Source organism: Dryobates pubescens, chromosome 20, assembly GCF_014839835.1.
Source record: "Dryobates pubescens isolate bDryPub1 chromosome 20, bDryPub1.pri, whole genome shotgun sequence".
Classification (NCBI taxonomy): domain Eukaryota; kingdom Metazoa; phylum Chordata; class Aves; order Piciformes; family Picidae; genus Dryobates; species Dryobates pubescens.
The window spans coordinates 15,211,976-15,239,601 of NC_071631.1; the positions used below are offsets into that span (position 1 = coordinate 15,211,976).

At 38.4% G+C, this 27,626-nt stretch overlaps 1 protein-coding gene across 1 annotated transcript in view; it reads right to left on the reverse strand.

The window, feature by feature from the left end:
- TBCD (tubulin folding cofactor D) overlaps positions 1–27,626 on the reverse strand; it is a 117,312-nt gene that overhangs the window by 44,548 nt on the left and 45,138 nt on the right. The window contains exons 14-19 of the mRNA XM_009898022.2: positions 22,028–22,184; positions 13,256–13,313; positions 8,018–8,047; positions 5,116–5,201; positions 1,017–1,097; positions 212–285 (exon numbers count right to left, since the gene is read on the reverse strand). Of these exons, the coding sequence (XP_009896324.2) occupies positions 212–285; positions 1,017–1,097; positions 5,116–5,201; positions 8,018–8,047; positions 13,256–13,313; positions 22,028–22,184 (486 nt within the window). The remainder of the gene's footprint in view (positions 1–211; positions 286–1,016; positions 1,098–5,115; positions 5,202–8,017; positions 8,048–13,255; positions 13,314–22,027; positions 22,185–27,626) is intronic.

A 27,626-nucleotide genomic window follows, 5' to 3' on the forward strand; every position in this document is an offset into this window, starting at 1 on the left:
GAAACAACAAAAAACACCTGACAGTATTTTACTGTTCTTGCATAAAACCTGAAAAATACTAAAGCTATCAGTGTCACTAACACTGTGTAAAGTTGCAGGGGAAATCTAAATTTTCATTAAGTCAAGGTGCATATTTAAGTCTTCTTAATACATTTTTGCCACCTAAGCTACAAAGCTTGTTTTGGCGCACTGCACAAAATTCGTGACCTACCCACGCTGGCCATGTATTCAGGAGCCTGTGGAGTGAGGTTATGCAGAGCTTTGGTTGAAAGTTCTCGAATAACACTGAGGATGTGAAGAAAAGAAAAAAAAAAAAAAGGATTTGTCTGGGTTAGTAATTTAGCAGAAGCAGTATATTTATAAATAATGATGTCAGGATGTTCCTGACCATGATAAAGACCCCAGCAATACCAAAAATCACAGCATTTTCTGTTCGTCCTGTTCTTCCCACCCCCCAAAAAAGCCAACAAAACTTAACAGTGGACCAAACAGACAGCCTACAGCTAGCTTTTAGCTATATGAATAGAAGTTATTGCTGAAAGAGACAAAGAAAAACCTAAGTGTGGCTGGTAAAACCTGAGGGCTCATTCTGTGCATTGGCAGGGATACTACAGTAAACTACTATTATTTCTCATGATGCAAACTATTATCAGCACTGATCTAATCTCATTCAGGTTACATGTACACATTTTAATCTTGACGAACACTGAATATGACTAAGCACCATCTCTATGCCTGAAATGTACTTTAATTATGATAATTGTACGGTGACGGTGTTTACCCCTCGCATACACTATACGCCATATAAATGTGTTTTATTAATCCATTAAGAGATTGAGGTCATGGCAAAATGACAAAATTCAGACATGTTTCAAGTGACAATACGCTAGGTAGATGTAGATGGCATCAACTACTACTCATTTAGCTTGCAATTGCTATTGCAAGCTAGTGTACAGTACAAAAATCTCCCAGGAAAGCACAAGATGCAGAACAATCAGCAGACTTTATGCACTCACCTATCCCAGTGGTTAATCTTCATGTTAACTAAATGATCAATCATTGGCTGTGTATACTCAGGGAAGCCAGCAATATAGACACTGAAAAACAAATGTCCATAGACAGAGGTCATGAAAGCATCATCTGTGTGCATTTTTACACAAGCTACTCCAAAGGTTTAAATCCTTCAGTTTTAAAGCAACTAAAAAAAAAAATTACTAAAATGTCTTCTCCTAAATGAGATGCAGCTGAATGAAACAACTCAAATATTTAACAAAATAGAAAAAAATATTTAACAAAATAGAAAAAAACCTGTTTTACAAATGCTATTTAAGTTTTCAAGGTTCTTTATAAAGTCTACTGTACATACACAGGGATCTTACCAATGTCTATAAATATCTGAGGAGTGGATGTCAAGACAAAGGTGCCACTCTCTTTTTGGTGCGGCCAAGGAACAATGGGTACAAGCTAGAACACAGGAGGTTCCACCTCAAGATGAGGAGAAGTTTCTTTACAGTGAGGGGGACAGTGCACTGGAACAGGCTGCCCAGAGAGGTTGTGGAGTTTCCTTCTCTGGAGATGTTCAAAACCTGTGGCCTGTGTGGTTCCCGTGTGGTCTGCCCTAGGTGATCCTGCTTTGGCAGGGGGGTTGGACTCCATCTTTCAAGGTCACTTCCAGCCCCTAACATTCTGTGATTCTAATACAAAAAGCTTGACAGCAACAAAAGGCAAAAAACCCCAAAACATTCAATTTCCACTGTTACACTGTAGAAAATCTAGATGTGGATATCAACTTAAGCAATTATTTCAGAGGGGAGAAATATTACTGTTGTAATCCACACCACACAGCATAATTAAGTTATGGAAGAAATATGCCACATCTTCATAAATACAACTGTGTAAAATTGAATGTGGATTTTCAATTTTTGCTTTTTAAAAATCCAACATACACAAACAGCCAGTTCTGACAAAAAGTTAAGGCTGCCAGGTCAAGCCCTATGATGGTAGGGGGTCATCAAAATTCATTATCTAGACTGCTTAATTGCTTAACAGCCACATTTGCTTTACAATCTTCAGAAGCATCAACTATTGAAAGCTAAGGTCAACCAAAGTGAAATGTTTTCCCTTAGAAAGTGAAAAAACCAGTAGATGTGTTTGTGTCCAAACGGCATGCACAAAGGGATGAAATTAAAGACACATGGACTACCTTAATTTCACCTTTTCATATCTTGTGACTGATTAACTGCCCAACCATAACAGTGTTCCACTAATATATACGTGTGTGTAATTAGAAGCAAAACAAAGACAAAGAACAAATACTGCTGCATGTTACCGTACTGATATCTAGGCAATGCATCAGAAGAGTAGGAATCCTGAAATCCACAGCCCAGACCTCAGTCATTCAAGCCAATACAGGGTACAGAAAAACTATCTACTGCTACTGTGAACCCTAGAGAGGGGTTAGTTGGTTTAACTGGTTGTTGATACCAACAGAGAAGTAATGACATTCACTGCTCTTTGGTCCCTTTCCCTGTTGTAGAAGATCATGATAAACACTTCCCCTGCTTTTTGAACCCTAGTTTGAGCATTCACCATTCATTCCAACCATTTTCATCTGAACTTTCTTGCCCAGCTAATGAAATCTGATCTCTTCAGCCATGTCTGCAGCCTAATCCCACTTTCAGTTTTAGTGTGTAAATACCTTTAATTACAGCCCTCATTTTTTGTACCCTGCTGAGTATCTAGCCTTCCTGATATGGTGTTGCTAGTAAAAACCTTCTATCTCACTGTACTCAGAATTCCTTAACCCTGCTTCAACCAAGCACAGAACTCCTGGAAGCACATAATTTCTCACAGTTCATACAAAATGGGTTTCCACTACCTCCCATCCTCAGAAAGAGATTACAGTATTTGAGCTGAATCCTCCAAAGAACAGCAGCAAAAAAATTCAAAAGAGTGTGAAAAACGTGCATAAAAAGTCAGATTTGAAACTACATTACCAACTTTTTATACACACATATATGTGTGTCATATAAATTATAAGATACTGCCTCTCTGCAAAAATATATAATAATTTGTTACTTAAAATTCAGCTGTAGAAGTTGACACATCTTTTTGGAGCTTTTATTGCTCACAGGAATCCAGCAGTACCAACCTTCACACCTACACAGCTTCCTTTCACACAGCAGCATTAGGTACAAAGTGTCCCAGGATTGTTTTATCTGGGTGGGGAAAGGACAGCAAAAGATTCTAGATCTAGAATATGAACCTCAAGCAGCCTTTTCCAGCCACATAAACAATTACACCACCTTAAGCCATACTAATCAGAAAGGTCCATTTTCCCTGCTACATCGTAAATGATACAAGTTTTCCATGCAGTCAGATATATGCTTATACACTTTTCCTTTGATGTTACTCAGGCAAAAATAAGGAAATAATTAAGTACTGACCCACATAATTACATCTTACTAGAAGAGCAAAGTGGGGAGAACTTTGAAAAGTAATACAAAGAATGATACAACAAATACTTTACATAAAAGAGTTCGATTAATGACACTGAGTATGGTTTCAAGGAATCATGCTACTAAACAGTGTAAGATCATTTATAAAGAACTTACACATTTATTCTGTTGTACAAGTTAAATAAAGGTACAGAAGTGGGAAAAAAAAATTCAACAGTAAAGATATTTTCACTACATAAGTCTGAAAATCACACTGAAAGGAGTAACAAATATGCATTTGAAAAGAAAACTAAAAATTAACAATTCAGCTCTCAAAAGGTAAGGAGAACATAATTAGTCTCCAAGCCAAAATTATAAAACAGGAAAATAAAAAGTGCTCTTTCAATTTTGAATATTTTTCATCTCCCACTAGTACAAAATGCTGGATTCAAAAGCGGTACCGACATTCGGCGGCTCCAGAGCTGCATCAAATACCAGTTCGGTTCATTTCCCCAACCCAGCCCAGTAGGTGGGAGCTCTGGGGAAGAGTGTAGGAGGAGGGTGTGGACCCCAGAAGGAACAGTAGTAGGTAAAAGGTGAAGATATGGCCAGACCACAGTGATGATGCACAAAAGGGACAGTATAGAGGTGGACAGATTTGAAAAATAGAGGACAGAGAAATCCAGTGCAATTTGTTTGAAAAACTGGTCACTGGGCGTCACAAAGCTGGCAACAGAGCATTAGCCATCACATATGTGGTTGCTATTTCTATTCCCCAAGAATATAATCCCCTCCAGCCTTTCTAGCCTATTGCCTTCTGAGCAACACGCAACTCCACAGGGCAATTTACCTGACCTGTCTTAGAGCAGTCTGAATCACCTTCTGTAGGTGCCTGTCTCTGCATTGGCTACAGAGAGAGGCCAGACACCTAGGCTAGACTGTCTGCCTTAGACAGCAAAGCTAGAAACCAGCCCTGAGTCTTTTTCATCTTCTCATGAGGAAGTGCAGTCTTACATTCATTGTAGTCACCCTGTGCACCCAGCTTGTCTCTGAATTCCCCTGACTTCAGCACTGCTGTATGTTGAGATAGCTGACCAGAACAGAAGGCAATATTCCAAGACAAGCTACTGATCTACAGCAGCAGCACCACACCAGTTTTGGTATTTCCCATTATGTCCTTGGCAGATTCCATACTGCAGTGATCAGTCTGTAGTTTCAAACACTACTGTACACTGTGGCTAGATTTTCACTGAAAATAATAAGCACCCAAGTTAAAGATCTATTTACAGGCCAAAAATGCACCAACCTGCGCATGTTTTTTTAAAACCAACCAAACCACCTGTTTATTTAACCCCCATCAGTCTGCCTGCCATCAGAGCAGCCTCTGCTTTTACAACTCTCCAAAATCCCCATGTCTTCTCTAATCTGGATCATCCTAGACAGTTTTGGGACACCTGCAAATATTGCCTCTTGGCTGCTGCTCCCTCCACATAGACAAGGCAATCGTGGTCCTATTTTCACCATGTCTTATGAAAAATAAATGAATTATCAGATTCTAATTTATTCAAAACCAAGAGCAATAAATGTCATGTTCAGTAAAGTGAAAAAAATTAGACAAATATTTCATTATGTAAAAGAGGTGCCACACGTTTAGGAAAACTAATGCTTGGAAACTTACCTTATAGTCAGATAACAGTTAACTCTGTTACCAACAGCAAAGTAATCAGCTGCAGTTAGAATGTCTATGCCATGTGGAAAAGTACCCTGCAAATACCATAAGAAAGAGGAAAAAAGTAGGAAAACGTTATTTTTAAATGCAAAATACTTTCCAAATAGGCAACATCATTGAAAACAAATTTCCTACTACACTCCAAGCACTGAAAAAATACAATTTAATTTCTAATTTATAGCAATATCTCTTGTGCTAAAGACAAAGGATACTGGATAAACAGCAGAATCCCTGGCTTCACTTACGAGGCAGTGATAAACAGTCCCAGTATACAGCAGCAGCTAATAAACTATGCAACATCTTTTAACTCCTTCAAGTCAAATCCAAATGTATCTGGTGAATGCATGACTAGGTATGCACAGAGAAATTATTTCTCTGAAAGAAGGTTCAGCTGGAAGTAAGCATATTCAGTTTATGTGAAGGTACAAGTACCTGCTGTGAGTTGTATGAAGTAGAGAATTAGAGATTTAGGCACCAAGAAATGCATCACATACATAGATAAGTTCGATTATTTCTATTTGTTTCTACTTACACATACATTTTATCACTTACTTAATAATGTACTAAAAAAATGGGGGTGGGTTTGTTTGGTTTTGTTCTCTTTAAAGTCCTGATACTTCCCAGCAAGGCCTGAAACATTGAGTCCTACAGAACTATCACACTTCAGACATCACTGCTCAAAACACTCTGGTTTTAGAAGACAAATTATCTTTCTAAATACAAAATTGCTACCTAAAAATTTGCCTTTTTACATAAGCAATACAATTCAGACATTCAGACTTTTGATTGGCTCTGACTGATTTAATACAGTATTATGCAGCAAAGCTGTTTTGGAATGGAGGAGGCAGTACAACCTCCACAAACCATAATTAAATCCAAATGGAAACCAGCCAACTGAAAGGCACTAGGCTCACTTACAACAAGGACAATCATATGATATTTAAGCAATAAGGCTATGTGGAAGTACAGGTTCTGGATATGATACAGTTTTGTTTGTTTACAGCTCACTCATCCCCTCCACATTAGGATACAGCCATGCAAAAATAGTAGAAAATATCTCTAGATCTAAGCCTGAATAATTAAAGAAGTATATACTGCAAGCAGTGGGAAGCTGTCAGCTACTACTGCGGTGGTCTTGTTCTGGGAAGTAGAAAGGCAAAATTAAAACAAAACAAACAACACCCAAACCCCTGGAATCTGACTGAACCAAAAAGGAAAGACAAAATATTTAGGGCTTATCCCAGAGACCTTCTCAAAAGTGAAGTGGATGCCCTCTTCAAAAGTCTACTGAAACAGTGATTAGAGAGAAAAATGTATGCACAAGCAATATCTGTCTGATTTATAGCCAAACATCAAGACATACAATGACATATATAAGAATGGAGAAATCACAGCTAAACAGTTTCAATCCAAGCTGTCAGTTGGACTCTGCTATTTATTACTTGGCTGTAAGTGTGCCAGTTTGATGCCATCTCACCAAAGGTCATAGTGCCACAGTGCGTCAGTGAGACAACAAAATTACTGACACCAAGTTCATGAGTACAGAGGTCATGGCCTATAGAAGAGAGACTTCAGAGGAAAGGCTAACAGTTTCTACTCTCTCAGAACACTTAAAACTCACTTCTCCAATATAAAAGTTTGTCCTACTAGAAGTATGTGCATTTCTCATGATTTATGCTCTCAAAAAAAGTGTCTAACTTGTAATTTCCATTTAGCGTACTACAGTGTGATACAGTTGTTTCGTTGAAGCCATAAAAGCAAGCTCTTGGGTTAAGGATATGTTGAACTGGGAAGGTGAAGCAGGCAGAAACCAGGAAGTAAGTGAGGTTGAGGGATTTTTTTTCTCCACCTATTTCGTACCAGCATTGTTAGTTCTGCTGGAGAGTGTGTTTTAGTTCCTTCCAACTCGGAGAAAGGGTGCTTTCAACACATCGCATCCAGGGAAAAACTACTGAGGGTGTATCTACTGATTAAGTAACCATTTTCCTAGGCAATAAGGAATGGTACAGTAAATAGAACTTCTGTACTTCTATAGGAACAAACTGGAAACTGATGTCACAAAAAACTTACTGTTTCACTGCAAACTCCTTAAAATGCCATCAGAGGACCTGAAGTTGCTGTGCGTTCTACCAGCACTGACATATTTGAATCATGGGTCAAGGTAGAATCACTAGTAGCAAGGAAACTTTTTGATTGTAAACTAACAACTCCAAGTGAGAAATAAAAAGCTTCACAGAATCTTTGCTACATGGAGGCAGTTCTAAACCTTGCAGCACTCTGGAGCCCTAGCTCACCTGGAACTGGAGTCACACTGAGGTGTTTACTTTGTTCAGTACCTCACAAAGTGGAATCAGGCTGAGTTGCTGAGTGATGACTAAACCTCTCCAGGGCAGTAACTACAGGCCCAGGAAAGAATCACACTGGCGTCTACTTATCACAGACCTAGTTCAGTCAGGTAACCAAAGATACCTACCTTCTTCCTTCTAGTATTCTTGCACATTTTCTCTGCAATTAACCTAATTCTATCTAGAAATACACACAACAGTTACAGACCCCTTGTTCTAAAGGAATAATATCCTGACTCGTAACAGAGATCTTCAGAAATGGTCAGGGAAAACTAGACAACATTTAAACAAAAATCCCTTAAAGGAATTAGAGTGCTAAAATAAAACTCACATCCCAGAAAAATATTCTACAAGCACTTGTTTGCTGGTAACAAAAATAATTATCTTGTGACATCCTTTTATTCAATTTCTCTAAAGCCACAGAGTCTAAGTTTGATTTTAGGCACTACACATTTACAGTAACCTCCAAGGCGCTAGTGAATGAAGATTCAGGAAAGTTACCATACCTGTCTCCCAACATTCTCCTGGAAGGCAGCCTGAGGAACAGAGAACAAACATAGCAGAACGAGTCAGGTTTGCTTTTTGATAAACACCAGATGATGGATTCAAAACACACAACAATATAAATGACCCATGGCTTTTCTTTTTTAAATAAAGTAAGCTTTGTCAGTAGAACAAGCCCGCAGGGCTTTTTTGTTTCTGCGTCTCTACGTTCTGCTGTTCTTAAAGCTGTATGTTGCATGACAGCAGTTTAAGATTTACTAGTAGTAAACCAGTCACACCCACGAGAGTGCTTTTGGAGTAGTGACACAAGGATTTGCAGTGGAATTGAAAGTCAATACCTGTAGACAGCAGAAATTCAGACAGCTCACTTTTGTTGGACTATTTCAACATAATTTGCTAACAGTAGGCAAGATGCACATCTAGAAGGACACTGAAATATTGAAATTCTCTGGATACTTCTCTTAGGAAATGTCACTCTATCCACAAACACGCATCTCCAGCACTTGTCACATGACAAGTTATATTTAACATACAGGGGGGAAGTCCCAAACTTTACTGAAAATGCCACAAGAATTTTGACAGGCAGAGCTTCTGTATTTCCCACATACACACAGTACACATGTCATAATCCACCTGTAAAAACCAAAGGTTAAGTTAGCTCAGCAAGGTCTCATACTCTGCATGTGGAGCAAGCACTCCCACAATGCAGGTGAAGCAAGCCCTGCTGTGGCCATAGTCTCCTGGTGCACTTGTGAGGTTATGTCTCTTTAGGATAATGACTGCAGTTCCTGTAGACTTGCCCAGGCTAGTTCAGCTCCTGCTTGCAGTGTATCCATTGCAGGACACGTAGCACAGGCAGACTCGAAACCACTTAGCCACCACCACAGCAGGTTTTGGAGCCCACCTGAGCCTCTTATAGTCACAGTGCCCCTGAGCTAACCAGTTTAAGGACTGCCTCTGGCAGAGCTGCATGGGCTCTCTGCCACAGTGCCAGCAGCGTAGATACACCCTTGGGCAACACATAAATCAGCCTCCAGAACAGAAACATGAGCTGTAGCAATGCCCTGTGCTTGTGCTTTATTGTATGCTGGAGCCCAGCTTCTGGCATGGGTTTTTTTCACTCCTCACCTCTCTGCCAACACATGCTCCCAGTGAGGATTTGCCAGGACGCTGTTTCAAGTCAGCCTGCATCATGTATTTATTTTTACTTACGCATTAACTTTAAATCCCCTTTTATGCTACTGAGACCCTTTTACTCAGCACTGGGACGTTTCAGCAAGGGTGACGCTCTCAGCTATCGTATCCAAGGGATTTAGTGGTTTAATCACTGCTCAGACAAGTGCCTTAATGAGAAAAATCTGTAAAGTTGCTTGGTTTTCTTTTTTAGATTAGAAACTTTGGTATCCAAACAATATAAGTCTGGTCTCAAACCAGTGGAAGTTTGATTCCACTTAAAGTACAGCTGTGGGCACAGGACTCAAATACACTCTGGTAAAATCATTGTTTACAGGCCCCTATCCATCTGTTTTCCAATGCTGCAGCAGAATAGCTATGGTATTTCACAAAGCTTTTTTACTTAATGTAGGAATTACTAAATTCTACTGCTGTATCACCAGTTATTGACTTCCTTAGGAAAAAAAAAAAAAATCATGAAGATATAAGAAATAGGCCAGCAGCACGAACAAAAGTATTTACCATTCATCTGATGTAACCTAAGCATCCAATTTACATGTTAATTTACATCTAATTGATTAGTTCATCTATAAAAAGCATCCAACATTAACCACTGTTTACAAAGAAAGATATTATTATTGCCTCGCTATAAATATATTTGTCAATGATTTCAATGTGATAGCACTGGAGAAAAAAGAAATACAATCACTTACTGGGTCTGACATTTGTGCTAAGAATTTACAATTCACAGTAGTATGAAGAGATATATGGTAACTAGCAGGTGCCTGCATACATAGCTCAGCAGCCATAAAATTTTCCAATTGCAGACTAAAACTGTATATTAACTTGTTCTACAGCTGGTTGTGTAGGTTGAGGGAGACTCATATGCATCATCATGAATCTCCTTCAGCTTCAGCATTGCTGTTGTGCATTTAAAGAAAAAAGCTAAAAGGTGCCTTTTCTGCAAGTGAGTTTTCAGCCAACAATGAGGAAATTTACTGTGAAAAGCAGGATATTCAAACAAAATCAGAAAAAGTCCTCAAAACAATGTAAAACCAGAACCCTAGAGACACATCTGGAAAATGTCACCACTGGCTTTGTAGACAATGCACGTTCTAACTGTGATAATTAAAACACATCACTGTTCTAGAACAGCATCTTAGCCCAATTTTAGCAACAAACACACAGCATGGTAAATTATTTTTCCTGGGTCTGAAGGAGCACATTCAACAAAAAAAACTATAGGGAAAACCATCCCCACAATTTTATTCTGTGAAAGCTTTGTGAGAGACAGTAAAATAGCAAGATAAAAATAATGAAACCTATTCCATCCAAGTGAAAAGGCCATTTTCTAGAGCTCATTTCATCTGCACAAAATTGCTTCCTTGTTCCTATAGCAGTCTTTCACTGTTTCATGAAAGATTTTTCTTCATGACACAAGATTTTCAGTAACTGAAAACATTACTATTTCAATCATACTTTCAAATGACTGCAAATTCCTGAAGTATTTCAATTGGTTTGTAATATTAGTTTTTCATTTTTCATGCACACCCCTTCTGGAGATGGAAAAAATGGATTTCAAGATTCCTTGATATCAGAACCAAGGTGACCAACTGGCCTTGTAATCTGCACACTTTGCTTTCACATGAAAACTGAAAAAAAGGTAAAGTATTTTCTAAGTTATGACTTCAAAAACTATCAACCAGGAGGATAAATAGCAGCCTCTCTTTAAGATGTCAAAGCTGAATGGAGCCCAATTTGAGATCATTAATTCATGCGATGATTCCTTATAATGATTATTTATGGAAGAGTTGCATAAGTCAGCTCAGGATGCTTTCAGAGCTTCAAAGAACATTCTTGTTTTAGTCTTTCTAACCTCAGGGTTCAAAATATCTCTGTACACTATTTTGTTTTATTGGTGCTCTGCATTATAATATATTGCATATTGTAATAGATGGAAAATCTAGTAAAACATGTTGTTTATTTAAATACACATTTAACTGTAGTGATGACTAGAAATAATTAGAACTCCCAGGTATTTTTCTTCAGAACTGCAGTAATGCCTGGAAAACACAGAATATTATTTCACCTGCCTTTCTAAAACAAGAAAAATGGTTTCAGTACTCTCATAACTATCCATCAAAACAGCAATTCCACCAAAATAGTTCTAAATTAGAATGTACTAATGAAAAAAATTAGTAAGACTGGAGATAACTGAACTGCAGAATGCTCAACAGCTTGGTTTAGGAGCAGAAAGTGAGAAGAAACTGTACTGTAGTCTGTAATCATTTGAAATATGGAAGCACAATTTGTAATAAGCTTATAGCCTCAGTAAAGGTATCTGATTTAACACTGTATTTCATAGTCAAACTATTGGTTTATGCTTAAACATAGAAACATGATAAACATTACACATGACAGGTGAACCAGTACACTTGTAGTAGCCATCACATTAAAAACAATGTCTCCTCTTCATGTATAGTACTACTGGTTCCTAGGACAATTTCTATCCAGCAAATAAATTATTGACTTATCACCAATCTATGCTCCTTAATGTTTCCTGCTGTTTTTAGAGGGAAACAAAGGTTGCTTTGCTTTCCTAAGGATTGAATACAGTCACTTGAATTAGCCAAGAATAGTAAATTCTAACATTTAGGGGTTGATGCTAACAAGTTGGTTTGGGCTCTGAGCAACCTCTTCAGGTAGAGCAACTTTTCCAACCTGGTTAATTCTTTTCTATTCTAACCTGCACTAGTTAAAGATATCCCTGCTAACTGCAGGGGGTTAGACTAGACAAACTTTAGAAGTGCCTTCCAACTCAAACTGATCTAGGGGACAGAAGTATTGCTCACATTCATCAGTTGTACACTATGCAAAGAAAATGTTCTATCAGCTCTCAGCAATCTACAGCATCTTAGCTCCGAAGCTTTGGTTTTAACCTCTTTAGACAAAGTGACTTGTGATATGATTACACAAGCAACTGACTCACTTCCCCAGTAATTATGCTACAGCTTCATTCAGCAGCTTAAACTCTCAAGCAGAGGTGTGGCTAGAAAAAAATACAGGTGCTATCCAGATATCCCTGAGAAATCCTTCTTATGTTGCAAATACATTAACTTTCAAAATTTCAGTTACTTTATCTGTTAATTAATTTGAGTGTTCCAAAGACTTGTTTGGGGTTTTAAAATCTTGGGGTACTTTTTAAATGCATTCACAGTAAAGTTTATTCTCAAACCTGGTTCTTTGACAGATATTGTTTGAGTTAATACAGTTACAGGGTGGGGTTTTCTACATTTGCATAAGATAATTTGTTTTATCTGCTAAAAGATACAACTCATAAGCCTCATTGTTTGTTTTTTTAACAAAAAGTAAGTTCAATATATACAACACACTGACTTAAATTCTCAAAGTTTCTCAAGTTCTAGAACCTCTCCTCCATAAATTCCCTTCCCTTAATAACAATCATGCATTCCTTTCAATTCTCAACAGCATAAATATTGTCTGCAGGAAGGTTCCACAGAGTGCAATTTGGTATCAGTCCTATTAACTAGATAACACTATCTAATGGATTTATCTGTTCCTTTCAAAAATTCCCAGTCCTGCAGGAAGAGTTTTACACAACAACAGAAAACACGTTCAAAGGACAGAAATTCTAGACATTTTCAACTTCCCACAATTACAGAACAACAGTTGCTGAACAATGAGAAAAGTGTAACTTCACAAAACTTACCAGCTTGGTGACATGAAAAAGATAAAATGTTTGCATACTTGGAAAGATCTTTCTGTTTTCAATGTTGTGACTAGAAAATACTAAATAGCTCTTTCTTAGATACTTTATCTTAATCATCATGACAACAATAGAGCACACTGTGACCCTGGCCACAAATCGAGATGTGGATCTGTGAATTATATAACTTTAAAATCTGAATCCATATTATATTTCTAAGGATTTTAAAAAGCACATTTTGCTCACAACACATTGTTTATATACTGTAGTTCCACGTAGTTAGCCTATAACTTATTAAAAGAAAACAAAGAAACATAAAAGTTAAAACGTAGTAACTTACGGAAGCAGCTCTTCTGCAATTAACATCCCGATCAAATATGGCAGCAATAACCAGTGCACTGAGGAGATAAAATATTTAGTATTAGTACCACAAACATGAGAAGACATCTGTAACACCATCATTTCAACATTTAGACTTCCAAGCAGAACACACAGCATTTCCTCCAAGGAACATGTTATTTGTAAATACAAACTAAAGTTGGAGTTGAAATAACCATGGCATTTCCTCATTTCTCTAGCTTGCTGTGGACAGACAACTGCCATCGTACTGTATCACAGTAATTTAAGGAGAAAGCAAATACATTAAACTGCATACAAAGGGGGTTTATTTTAAATACAGCAGGAGGTTAAACTTGGAAGTAACTACCACCTCTACAGTAAGAGTCATACAGCGCAATTTTAACTTAAAACTTGGAAATACAGTTTCTCAATAGCCAAACGCACAGCAAGTCTTATGTAAGGCTTAAGCAAAACTAAGTTAAGCAATGGAAACTTGCAGCTATCTCTACAAGAACAATCACATCCTGTAACTAACAAAAATCAGAAAACTATATGCAAATCTTGCTAAAAGGTGACCTGCAAGATAAATTGCAAAGCAGTTTTTTTGGTAGGTGACCTGTAGATAGAGAGGTATGATTGCATGAAACTATTTCTTTGTGCATGAACTCTGCAGAGTTCAATTCTTCTACCTCAAAAGAAATGCTACACAACAGAGAGAATACATCCCAAGACACAAAGTCTACAGCTTTAGAAATCCACTTCCAGCATCCAATTAACTTCCACAACAAATAAACATCACTTCAGGAGAATCATTTAAGCAGAAAATTATTCTTTTCAAACTCTGAAACTCTTCATTACATTATTTATTGACTTCAGGCAAAACAGGAAATAAGTACTGGCTGAAAAGTAAATCTAAGATACCCTTGCTTTAGCATAAAGATATTAATTACACTGATAATATCAAGCTTCCCTGGGTGGTGGCTATCAGTTTCCTGCAGTGAAGAATACTGTGTTGTTAAAATTCACTGAAATGCACAATCAGTGTAGCCTCTGTAATTTCAGTTTATCTCCATTATGGAAAACAAGAGACAGAAAGCAAGAACGATATCAAAATAAACCCCTATGAAGTATTCTAAAGTCAGTTAATGCTTTCGTATTGCTCCTTGAATGAGCAGTGCCTCTCCCTGCCACACAGACATTAGGTGATAACACAAAAGGAGGGCATCCAAGGAAGAGCAACTGGAAGAGCAAATGTTTGGGAAGCAATGCATTAAGAAGTAGCACGCACAGCTAGCTGATGACAAAGTGCTGGGTCACACACAGCATCTTCACACAATCTTTGCTAATCTTCTTTTCTGGCATACAGAGAAACTTAAAAGATCTTACCCTTTAAAAATGATATCTTTTTAATACCACGATTAGCTCTCGTAAATCTTTTAATTACGGAGGAGAACATTCAAAACTTAGGAATTGGATGAAAATCATCCCTGGAAAGCAAAAAGAAGCAACTTTCTGCTTGATGTTTCCAATTACAAAGACTAAAACGATAAAATGCTATACAGTCAGTTATGCAATCTTTCAACATTGTTCTTATCTGAGAAAATAAGAAGCAACAAACAAGCAAGCAAACAAAACAAAAAACACATCACACCCCTCAAAAAACACAACAGCAACAACAAACCACCATTACCCTACCAAAACAAGTCAGGAACCTCAGACTCCAGACTATTGCCCTTACAATGTCAAAGGTACCTTCAAGTGTTACAGAGCATTTCTAAAGAGGTGTGCTGGGTCAGACCAAAATTCTTCCAAGCCTTTTTCTTGTCTCTGGCAGTGACCCAAAAGGGACGCTTAAGGATGAGTGTAAGGACATACATATGAAATACTAACATACTGATTTGAAAGGTTATGCAGTCTTTTCGAACTGGCAATGTTAAAAAGCAGCACTGGAGTATAAACACTGTTCCTTCACTCATATTTAGACTTAAGAAGTGGTTTATTAAATATAGTGGTAAACAGTTTCAGGTTATTACACACAAAACCTCTTCTTATAATCAAACTGTACTTTTCATTGTTGGTTTTTTTTTTTACTCTTCTGTTACCTTAAGACAATCCTGTGTAGGTAAAACCAGGAAAACAACATACTGTCTGTATGATGCCACCCGAGTTACTCAGTGCTCCAACTGAATACCATATTGAAGAACCACAAAAGAGAAAACCCAGGAATTTTGTCATTGGCTCTGCAGCCCCATTATATTCCTAAACCATACTCCATTCACTGTTCTATGTTAATCCATTTAATAAGTATTTTAAACTTATCAAAGTACATGAAGTATTTTTTTTCAAGTTAATTCCTATTTGAAAATGCAGACAGAGTCTGCTGTAACACAGGGATTAGCAAGGAAAGCAACATGTCTAAGATGAAACATGTCTAAGGTGTCTTCACCTGTCTGCTTTGTCGTGGGAGTTTATGTGATACTCTACCAGGATTTCCTAACATAAAGAAACTGTTTATGTCAAACAAAGTGGGATATTTTTTTAAGCTAGTTAAAGATCATGTCTTGACTTGCCTGAAAGGTACCACACCTGACTACTAACAGGTAGAGCAAAGAATGGGTTTGCATCTTGCAGTCTCTATGAAACGCCTTTTGTAGTTCCTTGAGGTATATTTAGTCTGTATGCACGACAAGCAGTTGAGTGCACAATAAACACAAATGGACTTGAAAACACAAGTTCCAATTCTATCAGTCAACTAATGATTCTCCCTTTCTTCCCTATCCCTCTCCCTCTCTCCCAAGTACTCACTTAACTGGCTTCAGGGAAAGTTAAAAGGACTAAAAGCATGTTAGCAGCTGGCTCACTTCCTCAGCCCACCACCAACCGCATTACCTTCCCCTGATAAGGCAGAACGAATCAGAGAGCAGAGGCCAGGCAGGTGATAGACATCAGAACACAGAAATATCAGGTCATCCTCTCCTTCTAAGCACCAGATGTACCTGACAATACATCTGAATTTCCTTTATCACCTGTAGCAGGCACCTCTTGTCTATACTAGTCACACACAGCAGGAAGTTTATCCTAGTGCTAACCTCTGAGAATTTGCTGTTCTGAATTCAAGCAAACCACCCTGATGCTGCAAGAAGAGAACAAAAAAAGCTTTAACCTCATGTCAGTTTGGCACAAAACTGAAATTTCCTTCCTGAGCCCAAAGACGGGTAAAGTTTACTTGTAATGGGACAGAAAACTCTCCTCCTTATTAAACGCTAGGGAAGGCATAATACTCATCAAAACCAACATGGTTTTGAGCAATCCAAGAACTTGAAAGAAGGAGAAAAGACCAGGTCAGACCCGAGTCATTGAGAGATGCTGCTGCTGCAAACAGCCTTTTTTGCACCTCTTCAGTCATTGCATTACCCAAACTGGAATGGCTACATAGTGAGCTGGATGAGGAACACAGAAACACAGATCTAGGCTTAATTAATTTTCCTTTTGCTGGCTTTTCTTCTTAAAACCTGAGAAGGTTCCCATTTCACTTTACCACACATGCCACTTTGCTACACTTAACTGCAGGCGCCATGCAGGTGAAGAAGTAAGCAAAAGAGGCTGCTTTAGCCAGCACTGATGGAGAAAAAGCCACCCAGACTACAGGGTCAGATTTAACTCCTCCTGTTTCTCCTAGGCAAGAAACACTGCATACTTTCACAGACCTTCTAACCCAGCTCACACTGTGCTCTTACACTTTCTGTTAGCCACCCAATGGCCTACACTGTTCAATGTGTTGCTCCAGTCCCAAGGTTTTGGTGTAAAATGATTAAAGTATAATAAATACACAAGTAGAAGTGAGCAATAAGAGAAACGCTTAGAACAGGAGCTACAAATGCTGCTATTAAAAGAGGCAAAAAAAAGGAAGACATACGATGCCCCTGCAGGAAATAAAAGTGCAAGACACAGTAGGCACACAACTCACTTCTGAAGGCAAGATTCAAATACATAAAAGAAGAAAGCTATTCTCAATATTTCATCATGGTACAAGATGTAGCTCAAAGCAATGCTTCAGATTTCCCCAATTCTGCAGGACAATCTTGCCCTGGAGCAAGCTACATCACTCATCCATAGCCACACCTTCCTTTCCCCCCCACCCCTTCAAAAACAAGGCAGCACCGCAGGGAAGGCAAAGCCGCCTGCACTGCTTCACTGCACGCATAGTTTGCATGAGCGTGCTGCTGAACAGAGACAGCAACTCCAGTCCAGTAATGATTCCTTTACTGATTACCTACACCACAGAATGATAGATGAATGCAACTGCTGACTGTCCAACAGTTGTCAACAATTCAGATAGCCAGATAGCGTACAAATATGGTTTCCTTTTTATTTTCTATTTAGGTTTTAAACAAAACGGTTTAGCTCATTACTGTGCACCTGTCACTTTACAGACAGTAACTTCCACACCCAAGGGAGCTGGAATCAAATTACCTGTATTTCCAAGTTACTAAATTAGGTTTAACTTTCCTCCTAAGTAAACATAAAAGGAGAACATGCATGTAAAAATTGAGAGAGAAAAAACCCTTGGTCAAGCAGAGCTTCTATAAAGACATGCTTGAATAGCAACTTCAGTACATGCATTTCAAAATGTAGTAAAGTTATCCTTCAATAAAAGTTAAGTTTCATCTACTTAGCCAAGAATTTTCTTTTTGTAGTCCACTAGTTTGAAGAGATCGGACAAGGTTTTAGAAACCAGTTTAACTAGACTTTAAAAACTAAATTAGCAAATATGACTAAGTCTGTCTTGTTGAAATGTGAATAGGGATAAACTGACATGTAAAATATGAGCCGGTGCTATTAGAAACACTCTCAGGCAAGAATTTCTAGTAAGTGTTTTGTACCTCTTTATTCTTGTTTAAGAAGAGTGGCAAGGTCAGGAAGAAAAAGGGCTGACCTGTGATCTAGAGCAATCTAAGTCTGTAACTTCAGCATTCTGACAATTTTATCACCTCAAAACACGTTTGTAAGAAATCAGAGAAGAAACAGCTATCACTGGATACGGTAAGGTATCTCTTTTAAACCATGGATTTTACTAAAAAAAAGTAAAAATTTATGCAGTTTAAGGTGATTTTTCACTACTCAAAATTTATGTATCTTGACTACTGAAAACACAGAAAACAATCATAATACAACACAATTTGCAGGCAAAGATAGGCCAAGCCCTCCCCCACCCCCAACTCCCCCTCTGCTTTAATCTGTAACTACTGTACCACAGCCTGAATGGGTTGTGGGGCAGGACCCCTACTTCTGTGTTTTGGTACCCAAGCGAGTTTCCCAATAAGGTACACTAACATGTGCCAAAGGTCATGACATGAAGCAGTTCAGTAATTCAATGACTTCTAGTTACCCCAGTTCCAGCTCTACCACACTGACCAAGGCAAGGGCCTTTTGAGTTTGAGTGTAGCAACCAGCTCAGCACTACCCATGTTCCTCCAGCCTGTATGTGAATGAAAGATAAACTACTTGCCGTTTCCAGCACCAAGTCACCAAGTTCAGGACTGGAATCACTCATGACATTCTCTTAAGGAGACTGTATTTCCTTTTCAGGTAAACAGTTTCTTATTTTTCTCAAAGAATCTAATAGCTTATATTCACAGAAGTACTAAGGTTGAAAAAGACCTTTAAGATCATCATGTCCACCATTACCTAACTCTACCAGGGCCACTACCACATTATATCCTTGAGCACCATATCTAAACAGCCTTTAAATACACCCAAGGAAGGTGATTTAACCACTTTCCTGGACAGCCTGTTCCAGTCTTCGATAACCCTTTTAGTACAGAAGTTTTATCCTACTGTCCAACCTAAACCTCCTCTGGCATAACTTGAAGCCACTTCCTCTTGTCCTATCAGTTGTGACTTGTGAGAAGAGATCAACACCCACCTCTCTACGAACTCCTTTCAGGTAGTTGTAAGGAGTGATGAAGTCTCCTCTTAACCTCTTTCTTCAGACTAAACAACCCCAACTACTCCCTCAGCCACTCATTCTCAAGACCCTTCACCAGCCTGGTTGCCATTCTCATTCTTACACAGGCAGATGTTTTTGCTGTGTAATTCAGCTCACAATGGATATTATGTACTTTGTTTCAAGATGCTGAGTTGTGCATTTTTTAAGGGCAGCAACAATTTGCTTGTGGCTAGAAGTATGACTCTTCTTTAAGTAAAACAGTGACACACCTAAGGCTAGATTTAAAAAAAAGCTGTATGTAATTATCGGCTTGCTGACACAATAGGTGAAACTCTGTGTCATCCTTTATTTGATTTTTTTTTTTTTTCCATCGTTTCTCTTTGGAGTGGCAATTCTACCTTCAAGACTTGATTATATTTAGAAAAAGTATGGCCAACAAAACTACACAGATTTTTAAGGAAAGCCTTAACACAAATCCTCGCTAAAATACTGTGCGGCTTTGTTGGAAAACTAAGCATATGCAAACCACAAATATCTTATAACTGATCACAAGCAATTTTCAGCTTCCTCCTTCCACCCACCCCATGTTCCTTTCCACCAACTTATTCCAAACAACTGAAGTTGCCATAGCTGGCACAGCCACAGGGTTAATCTGCATTACTGCCATAAGCAGAAGACAGCAATTACTTCCTTTGATATTTTCCTAGAACAAGAAGATGAATTTGCTTTCAGAAAAGTCTGAAAGCTCAAAGACAGGAGCTCTTTCAGAAACAATCTTTGTGACAGAACAACAAAATTCCACAAACCATGACAAAACCGGTGAGCTTGCATCTAGCATACAGAGATCCACCCTGTTTTGCACAATGTAGGGAGAAAGGAGTAAAAGAAATAAATAGCTCAAAGCATCACAAGGAGAAGAAAGATTCTGATAAACAGAAGGCTGCCACACTCACACTTAGGCTTCTCTAACCTTCGCAAGGAACAAGCTTGACAGACTTTAAAACAAACCTTGAAGTTGTTCGACTAAATCAGGAGATGGAAGCAGAGAATTTATTTTCAAAAGACTGCTGACCAAATCTACAAAACCCACCAGTTTTGAACCAGCCTTTTGTATTGGTATGGCTATCTTCATGCTGAAGACCTACTCATAGTGAGAACATGAATGAACTCCTGTGAGTTTAAGGACAGCAGTAAACATCAGCCTGCTGGAAACATTTGTCAACATTCTGGTTGTGGGTGTCATGTGTCTTCATTGCTACCATTACCTGCATTGTTCAGATAAAAATAGGAATACACTACAAGATGTAATCATATGGTTATTTCACTGTGCAAATGTCTTTACATATCTTTATGTTCAGAATTTTATGCTATGTATAATTTATCATTAACTCAGGTAGATGGGAATTCACTGAGACTCTTCAAAACAAACTATTTCCTCAATAACTTATTATATCAAATACTACTATTTCTATCATGCTTAACTGAAGCAGGTCTCTTCTGAAGTATTGCATTTTCTTTCTGAAAACAACCCAGAAACAGGGGATGCCATCATGTTCTAGCACAGCTTGGTGTTACAAAACTCTTCTCCTCTAGTATCCATGCTACTGTAGATGAAACATCATCAAAACAAGGCGAAACTGCTTTATGTCAGTGGCTCAAGGCTAAGATGTCTTAGAATTTTTTGTTTGTTCACTTGGGAGAAAACACATGATGGATTGGGGAAAAAAAAAAAAACAGCAGCAGCATTTGGCCTTAAGAAATTTGACTGCAGGTTCTTTGACAGAAAGATTTTTATCAAGGTAACAAAAAACCCCAGGAGCAAGTACCACACAGATAAGAGACACTTGTGTGACCCTGCATTGAAGAACCAGCCCTGGAAAGCAAGGATACAAGGATGAAGAATAGCTGAGACCAGCAAGGGCACAGCACATCATGTTCAAGGAATAAAAACAGATATGTAAGACTTGCAAACTATCCCAAAGAACTTTAAAAACAGGTTTTAAGAGGAAGAAAAAAGTCCCACATTTTGGGGGAACTTGCTGAGCTAAGCAAGTTTCCAAACAAGGCTTTTTGGATGAGATTGAAACAGTTCTGTGAGCAATCCGGAAGCAAGGCAGCCCCTAGAAATGGAACCAGATATCTGGGACCACAAACAATTGTATAGACCAATTTTATTTTTTTTCCTTTTTGAAAATACCAAAGGGCTACTGATCAAAACCCCTCTGGGACAGATAAAGATGCCAGAATTCCTGCTATCAATGACCACAGTAAAAGCCTGCCAAGAAACTGTTAGAAGCTACCTTTTTGTGTTTGCAGTGCAAATCAGCCATTAAAGACACCTTGAAATGTCAGCCAATGTGCTGCCAACAAAAAGACCAAAACTAAAGAGAGAAACTCATAAGCAAATAGGGGAAAAAATAGAAAAAGGTAAAAACAATTTGAATCCACAAAAATATCATCAATACTATGTGAAAAGCTGCATCAAGTTCTAGTCCACAATTGCAGTATTTTGATTTGGAATTTTTTTAAATTTTATTTTACTTTCGAAACAAAACCCACAAACTGAAATGTAAATATGTGCATACATTTGCATTTGTCTGTGAGTAGTTTAGTGCTGTGGTCCTCCCTAAATGGACATATCACTCATGGCCAATATTTGATTTTAGATGTCTTGAAGACAAAGCCTTAGACTCCTACATTGTTAACTTCTATAAAATTAAGACTTTGACTCTTAAATTAACTTCTAGCTCCTTCCTAATTGGAATAGAAGATTAGAAGAAATATTAACTGTAAACAGCTCAGATTCTTACTGTCACAACTTACCTTGAAATCTGATTAATAAATGGTATCAGTTCTGCAGGATCATAAGCACGAGCAAAAGCCCAGCACACGTAGCATGCTGCATCTCTCACATTGGAGCCCACGCTGCATGCTCCTCTCTTCTCATCATATGTCAGAGCTTTCAAAATTACAGGAACAACTGTTAAATTAAAACAAGAAAAAAAGTACAAAAGTAACAATTAGGACCATACAGTGAACAAAGCCAAGGTGTAAGAGCATCCAACGATCACTAGAGAAAGGATTCAGGATGGAGTTGCGTGTTCTGAAAGAAGAGAAGCATGGCTCTTAGTATGTGCTGATTTTGGATTCCACTGGAAAGAAGAGTTGTTTTTTTTAATACATTACTTTGTTTCTTTGTCAGTAGCAGTTTATTTTCTTCATATATAATTCAAATTCCTCTTAATCAACAATGCTTGTGAATCATCAATACACCAACCTTGAACAGGACTTTGCTTCCCAACATAATGGGCAATCTGAGAAACTTTGGACTGACTGAGCATGTTTTAGCCACAGAGGCCTAGAAGCCACAGAGTTCAATCTAACACGTGTCTCTGTGCCACACTTTGAGAGAGCTCCAGAGGAAATGCAGTTGAACAGAGCATAAGTCCTAGCTGAGCACTGGAGCCACATAGTACTGTTGCAGTGGGACAGCGGCAGAACACAGCGCTCCCGCTGCTGGTTTGGGGTTCTTAATGATATTGGGGAAAACAGATAAAGCAGAATAAGAAAACAGAAGTAAAGGCAAATGAAGATCCCAGAATCTTACCACAAAGGCCTCATAACATAGGTACTGGTAGTATAGAGCCATTACAAAAATAAACTTGGGAAAACAAGTAGGTGAAGAATTTCACTTTTATGTTTATACCCCCATGAAAAGTGCAAAAGCCAATAAGCTTTTTCTGCAGATGAGAGAGCGTCTAAAAACCTTATAGAAAAATTCCCTTACACAATTCTAGTAATGTACTGCCACAGTTTGAGAAATACTATTTGTATGCAAGACTCCCCGAAGGGCTTTCTTTTGGTATCTGCAAATCCAGATATCTAATTTGAATACATCTCTCTCTAGATGCCATGTCTTTAATAAATGACTATCTGCAGAGAGAACAGCCTCTGGAAAAAAAACAAAACACCACCACAAGCAAAAAAGCCAACACAACAATTTCTCAGTTTTCTTTCTTGTATCAACTTATCAAATGCATCTTATATTTCCTTAGAAAGTACTTGTCAAAAGGTGATCCCGTTGAATAAGAAAATGATACTGCTGAACTATAATTCATTAGCAAACTGTGCCCAGATATACTTGAGTGGATATAATCACAAAATAATTAAACTTCAGTGTACAGATGATCACTGTGTACCTGCCACTTAAAACAAAACATAAACTAACAAACAAACAAAAAAGCACCACAACTGGAGAAGTGTTAAAAAGCCATTTAAATTCATTTTAACCTACTAAAGAAAACAAAGCAGTAATTAGAGGGATGGACAAGATCGAATTATTAGCAGCATAAACACTACATAGGAAAAATAGTAATTCCCAGTCAAGAACAATGATGTAGCAGAAACTGATGGATATTTCAGCATATCCCAGTCCTGAAAGAAACTGCAATTAAAATCTTTAAAAATGTTGACTAGCTTGTTTTGAAAAAATGCTGCATCAACTGATGAAAAAAAAAAAAATTGGCACTTGCTGGTTCTACAGGAACACTAAAACAAATGCCAAAGGCTATTTTGCAAGGCTGCTGCAAATTTCCTTCAGCATAGGCAGACTGCTCCAGCTTCTTCAGAGAGCTATGAGTGCACCCTCATCTCTCTGTGCACCGAAATGGGGGAGAAGAACCCACAAGCAGCTCCCCATATTTCGACCATCTCTATGAAAGAAAAAAAAAATAATCATTTTTTTCAGTTCAGGGCATCAACTTCCCAAACAGCAGGGGCAACACCAAATGGCACCTGGTTTACCAGGGTCAGTCTAGATGGAGGTGGTGCTGCCAGGGGTCTGTTACAGCAGACACTAAGAAGATGCCAGAACAGCAGCACTATTACTCTGAGCAGCTCCAGCTTTCCCCATTATCTCCATTAGGCCTTTGGACTCACAACTCTTTGATGTCTTACTCCTGTGTCTGAGACTTGCAGAATTACTGCTGCGAGAGAAACAACATAACTGCAATGTCTGGAGAGGGAGGTAATGAAGAGGAAGGATAGAAAAGTGCTGGGGAAACAGGGAAAACAAGGTGCAGTACACTGCAGTAAGTAAATGTAAATACAACAGAGGCAATAACAAGGAAGCACTGATCTAGGGGTCATCTGTTGAAGTTTTCATACTATCACTGGTCCAATATTTACTGGTGAATGGTGGACTACAGGCAATACTACATAAAAACTGCTCCTGACATACCTGTGTGTGTGAAAAAGTGGGTCCAGCTTTGCATTTCCTGTTTGTATTTAAGAGACATAAACCCCCCAAAAAAACCCTACCAAAAATTGCAGGTTTCACGTCACTCTCTAGAGTTCTTCAGACACAATGCAGGTTTTTCAATGCTTTAGCTTCCCACAGTGTCAGAAGTGCCTGGATGAAGGAAGCCATGAAGGAACAAATATTTGCAGTATTTGGTCTACTGTAACTGAAAGATCTTAGAAAATACCTTCCCAATCCAGCTGGACAGACTCTGTGTTTGAATTATCTCATGTACACTTTTTGTCTTCAGTCTAAACACAAAATATTAAGTTTAGTTTCATTTAAACTCTTCACATTCATACTCTTCTAAAGCATTGTTGGATACACAAAGCAGCAATGGAGTTCAAAGTTTTGTAGTCAGCTTCCATATTTTGTATCTGTTAGGAAGTTTCAATTCACCACTGTAATCACCTCTCAAATACTCAGCATGGTGACAGTGTTGGACTGAGCTGCTCTGTGTTGCTTCCATTTTTCAGATTTAAAATCATGTCAAATTCATACTTCAAATCAATTCATCAAAAAAAAGAAACAAACAAACCCAGAAGAAACTTATTTTAGTCTGGCAGAATGGAGATGAATCTCCTCATTTTTGAAATTCTGAACAAGCCTTTTAAATAAAAAAGGAGGAGGCTGGGAAATACAAAGAGACTTGATTTGCTACTTAAAGTTACTATTTCTTTCAGAGATTGACATTAAAAGTTTGCCATTAAAACCAGAGGATGAATAGTGTCCACTCTCAACCCAATTATTAAAGCAATATCCACCTGTTTAGGCCTGTGAGCACTCAAGAAAGTACAGTCACCTTTACCTGTAGCCTAGAGGTATTAATAAGCACCTGCTACACTCTGCCCTGCCTTACCTAACAACATAACTGCAGGTTGCAACACAGCTCTTTGCTCAAGCCTTGTGAAAATAAAGAAACAGCTTCTGGCTTCAAAGCGTTACAAACAACAGCATTTCCCCCCCACCTTATACTAGATACAGGTTTCACAGATGGCTTAAAATCTGTGTTTAAAACCTAAACTATCAGATGCCTAGCACCTTTCAGGTGAAGGCAACAGACACTAAGCAACTAAACAAGAAACTGATGAAAGACATTCTATCCTGAAAGGTCACACGTACACAAAAATGCCTCACGTTATGCCTTTAAAAGCATCCTTCACACCAGCCTCACTACAGCACATGCCATCAGGAGGCCTGTTACTTAAACTGTAGATTGTTGGGGGGGTTAATTTTTTATTGCCACATTTATCATACGAAACATACAAACATAGCAATTAAACAACAAAAACCTGCACCTTAGCCCTAGGTCTTGCCTCCACAAGAAAACTGCGAAATTTCATGTCAGTCCAATTTTGGTTTCAATAGATTTTCACTGGATCTCAAGAATTGCCTAAGTTTAGTTTAAAACTAAATTTTTAAAAGCTATTAAGCTCCCTTAGATAAATCTTTTAATATTAGCCCTTACATAAGTCTTAGATTTTTGATCTGGACCCTTTATGCAGAGATAACTTCTCAAATGATAAATTGCAAAGCCTTCCATTTTAGAATTATAACCTATAAGAAAAAATTAAATATGGATGCCTGCTATTACTGAAGTGTTGCACACTGTGTCAAATGGTGAGGCTTAAACACAGAAGTATCAATACAAAGTAATAATAATTTTATCTTTCAGATTCTTCTTCAGTGCAACCTTACTCATTGCAGAAGTGTCCTTTGCTAGGTTCATCCCCTCTGTGAGCCTCAGGCATAAAAAAAAAATAAATACTGTAAACAGCCATATCTACAGCAAGCTCCTCCTGGTTTAAACAGCATACCTATCACTATCATTCATACACTAAAAAAAGAACTCTGGCTTTTCAGGGTAAAGAATTTCGGATTTGAGACCACGTGCTGTTACCTGGCGTTCCAACCTCTTTGGGAAGAAAAGGCAGGTCCAAATTATTACTTCGTTGGAGCTCCTATACTAATATTTAATACAGCAACACGGGCACAACCGGATAATTTCAGGTTAGGCCTGTTATTGGAAATAGATACTTGATTAAAGTTCTGCCAACATTTCTGATTTGCTCTCATTTTCTATACAACCTGTCTAATTCAGAATCTAGCCTTAAAGGACTACTTCATCCAGAAGATTTATTCTCCAGGGAGGATCAGGAAACGCATGTGCTGCTTTGACTGCTGAAAACTCCTCTGTGTTCCTGTGACATGCTTTCACACTGCATCCTGTGGGGCAAGTGCCTAAAAGTCTGTCAAGAAGTGGCCTCTCTCCTCTCACTCCTGCACCCAGGTTTGACCTAGTTAGGAGCTTGCCAGGGAATAAGGGAAGAGTATCACAGTTCATGCATGCTCAGAAGGCATGTGAGAATTTCACAGCTGAAGTCACTCAAGCTGCCCCAACTTTCTCACAATTCCTCCCCCTGACCCAGGCATATAAGCTATATATATGCATATCCACAAACCAAATAAGCATCTTCTAACCCGTGACTATGAAGGGCTGTGTCTGTCTGCTTGCAATCTCAGTTCAGTCTCTCACTACGTAATGAATTAAGGGAGTCTTTAATTATATGATCACGTGATTATTTTTTTTCCATAGACCTATCTCAGTCAGCCCACAGGAAAGACCTGCTCTGGGATGAATCACAGCTGGGCAGCCAAGGAGATTGTTGTCTGCCTCACTGCTGAGGGAGGAAAATAAGTAGTGCAAAGACCTGCTTTCAGGCAGAGAAGGGATTGTTGGTTAAGACGGACAGAGCCCTAAAGAAGTACATTGTAACTACATCTCTGCCAAAGACTTGCTGTTTGATACCAGTCACATCACTTCAATGCAGTATTTAAAAGAAATAGATGTTGTCTATCGTTTCCTGGGTATCTGCTTTGAAAAACTAAGGGCAGGTTTGTAAAAGTGCTACAACACTGAAGTGTGAGCTTTTGACTATGGCAAGAGGCCAACGAGGAAGCAGACAGATCTGGATTCTGGCCAGTCTATCTCATCATCATTATTTAATGCCACCATAACTCAAAATGTTTATGCACCCTTACCTGGCTACACTGGAAAGCCTGCAGCTGACCTAGGACAGAATTAATTCACCTTCTCTGGAACACACAGAGATGAGTATTTTG